The 5,320-nt window shown below is 38.7% G+C and overlaps 1 protein-coding gene across 2 annotated transcripts; it reads left to right on the top strand.

The window, feature by feature from the left end:
- The first annotated feature begins 552 nt into the window (after positions 1-552).
- Positions 553-4,434, top strand: LOC148716413 (C-type lectin domain family 4 member E-like). 2 transcript variants are annotated; one of them, XM_088746114.1, is made up of 3 exons: positions 553-767; positions 3,493-3,888; positions 4,310-4,434. In XM_088746114.1, the coding sequence occupies exons 1-3, from the start codon at positions 701-703 to the stop codon at positions 4,318-4,320; spliced, it is 474 nt and encodes a 157-aa protein (XP_088602240.1). In that variant the 5' UTR covers positions 553-700; the 3' UTR covers positions 4,321-4,434. The 2 variants fall into 2 exon arrangements, with proteins under 2 accessions (XP_088602240.1, XP_088602239.1); XM_088746113.1 differs by having other exon boundaries at positions 3,493-4,434.
- The last annotated feature ends 886 nt before the right edge of the window (positions 4,435-5,320 follow it).

Here is a 5,320-nt window from a genome sequence, read left to right as displayed (position 1 = left end):
CCCTTCACCAAACTTTGTTCACGAAACTCGATATCAGACTCGACTGAATGCAGTTTTAGTTAAAGCTTTCAAAGATAACATTAAACAATGCATAACATCTTTATCATGAGTTTTTTCATACCTTCTTTAATCCACATAATGTTTCCCTTTTTTAACCAATTTTCGCTGGTACCTTACACATGCGTTTTTTGACAACTTTTACTCAAGTGGCAACTAAATAATCAGCCACGCAGTATTTTCATGTGGTTGGTGCAAATACCTGTCATGATACTTAAACGACCATAATTCAACTCAGGTAAAAGAGTTGATGGGTAAGGTACCGAGAACTGACCATATGAAACGCTTTTTTGAAAGAAAACATGATCATCCCAGAACAGCCATACTGTCTTTTCTTTTGTACTCGTTTAGTGAACGTTTCCTTATTGAAAGGACGTCCTATCGATTAATCAATTTGGCTCCCCAGAAATTATTATGTCATTCGATGTTGTGTTTATTTGATTTGGAGAAGGTGGCTTTCTTGAAACTGTCATGGGTGCCTGTGCCCTCAATGAACTTTATTTCTCTCGCGTAACAGGTTCATGCATTGCACAGTTTTCAAAGCGAAACTATTTAAATCATCAGCTTATGTGTATTTGTTACTGATCCATCAGTCGATTGGAAGACGAGTAGAGAGGACGAAAACATTTAAATAAAGGACGCCATGATTAAGTTGTGTTTCTTAGCAGCTTCGGCTTCCATCTTACTTTTAACACAAGTTTTTGCCAAGGGTAAGTAAAATAAATACTTAATCTAAACACTTTCTTCTATTGAATTGTTCTTTAGGAACTGTAAATTTCATTATGCACTGTTAACGGTGGCTTTGGATGCCTCTCTCCAACCACTTTGTCTATAAAATTCTATTGACTGATCTAAGAAAATGAGGTCTGAATTATTGGTTTTCCAGAGATCGATCAGTACTCCTTTTGCTGCTGAACACGGCATGACGTTTCCAGATTTTCAAACTTTGATAAAAGGGGTAGAATAGCTTATAGTTTGCATTTTTGTGGGTAGTACCTTCTAGAGGAGGCGAAGCTTGTAGTGACGCTACGAAACACAGCAGACAACGATAAACATCTCCCAATCATTTCAGGAATGTGCACTTTTAAAAACAATCGTTTTCCTAGCAAAAATATTTCTTCGAAAAGGGAGCATTATATTGTTTAAATCAGAGACTTATGCCGAAAGAACCCGCTAAATTTGCGAAGCAAGCAAAGCTTCGAAATACGATACCTTGAGTTATTCAACAGATGAATGACACGGAGGAACGAGGGATCGGCGTCATGACTGAATATCCCAAGCCGCGGAATGCCTTGTATGAAACAAAAGAAGTCTCAAAGAATGGAGTTAAAATAACATAACAAAATTATTTAGAATAAACTGGTGAGATTATAGATAGTCATTGTTGGGGCCCAGAGGATTGGGGAACCTTGCGGCTCTCGAGCTAGCCCCTTTAAATTGTAGCACTATTATAATTTATTACTATTATCATTATTACTATTATCATTATTGCTATTATTATTATTATTATTATTATTATTGTTATTATTATCACTACAATTATTATTTTTACCATTTAATTATCTTTTGAATTTCAATTAGATAGTACATTCTTGAATAATCTTTCTCTTGTGGAACAAAGTACTCATAAACTTGTGGGATCCGCAGGTTTCCTGTTTTGCTTGTGACAAATGTTCTGCAACACTACCTTCTAGCGTCCTTGTACAACCTCTACCTCTTTTCAATGCTATCAGAATTGTGCTATACCAGTAGCCATATGCAGTCCTTGTCTATTTTTAAATTCTTGTATTCATCAGTGTTTGCGTTGCCGGAATTAAACCATTTGTAAGGTTTAATAGTGGTCTTGCTCTGGCAAATGTTACGGGGTGAAAAAAAACTATTAAATTCTGCGCAGCAGTTGCTTCCTTTATTTCAGGTTAACGGTGAACGGGAGTCGCGCGCGAACAATTGGTGTAAATTGGGTAATCTTTAAGGTGGCTCGTACCGGTTTTCATCTTTTTGATGGTTTGTAACTTTGAAAGAATACAACAGAAAGACTGACCAAGGCCAGTTGAACACTTTTACGGGTTTGACATATATAATCATTGGTTATTCAAAAATAGGTGTCATTTCGCCACTAGCAGTTTCCATGGCAACGCTTTCATAGGCTTATTCAGACGCATTTTTTAGCTTGCGGCTTAAATAATTCGAAAACTAACCCGGTGACCCCATGATTTTTTTCAGTGATTGCTTTTGGCACTTGAAAAGGAAAGTGCACAAATATTTTTAAAAAATTCTACGGAGCAGAATTTTAGAAAATCTACAAAAAAGGCAATTTTCAGATATCGCAATTTCCTTCCGTAGAATTTTCTATTTTTTTTTGATGATTCCTTTCGACGTTATTATCATATTGGAACAATAAAAGGAAGGGGTCACCGGACTTGTTTTCATGCAATAGCTTTCATGAGTTTAGCAATTTCCACGCGCGTTCTCGCGCATTTAAAAATCTGGATTCTATAAGATCGACATTTGCTCATGATCTGTTTTAGCTACCGCTGACAATTGCGTGTGCTCGCGCGCGCGCCTACGATCTGATGTTTACAGACGTTTACTGCTAAGAAAATCATTAAACAGCTGTCAAAGATAGCCTCCCTGGCTCATCTTAAAAATCCTACACTCGACGTCTGGCTATATCATATTATTTTCCTTTAAGTTTCAAAGTCTTCTTCCACTTGAGGTAGATTATCCTTCACTTGAGGTCTTCTTTTTTCGCCGTCGCAAGATTTCATATCGATTGAATATTTCTTTTAAATGTGAAGTGAAGCAACCTTTACTTCTCCGAAAATCGTCTTCTTTATCTTACTTTCTATCTCCTGTATTCCCAGTGGCCGCTCAACACATCAAATACAAGCTCATAGGTAAACTTCTCACATAAGTAGAAAAAAATCCTCGCGCCGCCATCTTTGTTTTAAATTTTCGTCTTTTAATCTCGCGCTTTTTTCGTACATTTCTCTCGCGCGTGACGCAAAAGTTACCTGTTCCCCGCGCGAGGAAACTAGTACGAGCACCTTAAAATTTCAGAAAACCAAAAGCTGCCTCGTACGCGTGTGTGCGTGCGTGTCAAGCAGTTTCAAAGAGTTTAGGTTTGACGTAACTGTGGCCATACAGGTTAGACCCGTTTCAAATTAACAGTATGTTGCTGTGGTCAGTGTAAATTGAAACTCTATTTCCGGTTAGGGGATGCCATTTTAAAAGGTTTTAAGATTCCTTTTACTTCATATTTTTTCTTTCACCGTTATTGGTTGCTCCTGTACTATGTTTTGGCTGGTGATCCCTGGAAATCTGTGTCTGGGCTCACGGAAGGGTCTGCAGCTTGCTGAGTAAGCGTTGATGCTATGGGAAATTTCTGCAGCTTTCAAAATTATTCTCAATCATTTAAATATCTTCTACTCATAGAAACTAAGCCATGTTTCCAAAGTTCCTGTTACATTATTTCTGATGCGGAATCACCCGGAACATGGACCGCCAACCGAGAAACCTGCAAAGGAAAGGGTGGTGACCTTGTTTCCATTGAGACCGAAGCCGAATGGAGTTTCCTCAATGATGAACTTCAAAAGCGTTGCATTGGGCAGCCTAACGAATGGCACATTGGCCTGAATAAAGTGGGTGGAGTCTGGAAGTGGGTGAATAATAGCCCCCTGACAATAGAGAAATGGCAAACGACCCATGGCGAGCCTTCTGGTGATGGAAATAAAGCGGTGATGTCAAAGGATTACCCACCGACAAAGAAAGGGCTATTTAATGATCTCCCAAACTGGATCAAAAGAGCTTACATTTGTGAAATACCCAAAGGCAAGGAAAGCTAAATGAACTTTGGTCCCTGCCAAACGGATCAAGCCATAAAAAGCTATTTAAAAGTAACCTACGAGAAAGTAGTCTTTGCATCTTAGTATTGAAAAAGTGAACTGTTGAAACCTTTAATTGTTCAAAGGGAAAAGGTAGATTATAATCTTCTTTACTATTGGATGGAGCATAACTAATAATGATTTGTTCTTGGATGCGATTCCTCACTTTTTTCGTGCATCTTAAAAATCCTTATACGTTTGCAAGAATTTCGTCCATGGTGTTTGTTTATTACGATCAAGCCAAAAACTTTTGGTAGAAGTCAAATGGCTCTTGAATCACCTGTTCAGCCAAACGGAATCACGAATTGTTGTGATTTAATTTCTAACTATAAAGAGACTAATTGCCTTCTCGATTCTTTCCTCCTTAGATTCCTCATGAAGTTGGCAAACATATGTTAGCTCAGAATATGATGGAGATCTTTTTTGATTCTGACTACTCACTTCAAATCTGTCTCATTTTCTAATGAACAACAAAAGTGGAATGAGTAACAAATGAGTAACCAACCACTTCTTTTTGGAATTTGAGTTATTGAAGTTTCTATGAATTCTTATTGATACTTGATACTTTGTAAAGGCTACAAAAGCTTAAGAAGACATCGCACAGAGTGAGGCGACTTCATCCAGGACTTTCGTGCGTGACGCGCGCTAAGTTTAAATCGATCAAGCATTTCAGACGGCCAGACAATCAAGAAATGGCCTAGAAATGGCTAACAGCGCGCACGTTTCGTAAAGCTCCCAGAAAAATTTATAGTTTTCTTTAGTTGATTCTCAAATCAATAGTCTCGGCCGAAAACCAACAAAACTCAAAGGTCTACGATTTTAATTGCACTGACTATCTCTCGATATGATCTAAAAAAAAAGCTATCGGGAAGTTTCAAGTACTACAAAATGGTTTTCTAAGCCCCGATCTCTGTTTAAAACCAAATTATGTTTTTCTACCCTTTATCATAATTACCTTCTTTTAACAGAAGGTTTGTAGCCCTCTTAACACTAAACTCTGACCTAGCTTTCTTTCCTATACGTTCATCGCTTTCAAAGTGAACTTTCAAAACGCTGCTGTGCAATTATATCATGATGTTTGAACGTAACCTGCCCGCAGGCTCTCATTGGCGTTAGAGCACAAGTTTCGAAGCCTGCAAGATTGAAGCCGTCAAGGGACGCGAGCGTGGTGGAGGTTTGACCCATCTAGCACGGAAAAAAGGGACATTTTCATGCCAGAACCCTTGCAGAACCCTAGCGAAACCCTTACAGACACCTCGTGTGCTTGCAGCCCTTGCTGCCTCGAAACCCGTGGGAATCGCGCTCCCGTCGACGCACCAAGAAAGCAAACTTACAGGCTACGGATGTGTAGATATTCCCTGTTGCCCTTGAACCAACCC

Source organism: Stylophora pistillata, chromosome 14 (assembly GCF_964205215.1).
Source record: "Stylophora pistillata chromosome 14, jaStyPist1.2, whole genome shotgun sequence".
Classification (NCBI taxonomy): domain Eukaryota; kingdom Metazoa; phylum Cnidaria; class Anthozoa; order Scleractinia; family Pocilloporidae; genus Stylophora; species Stylophora pistillata.
The sequence above is the reverse complement of the archived record's forward strand: the minus strand, read 5'-3'. Positions and strand labels throughout refer to the sequence as shown.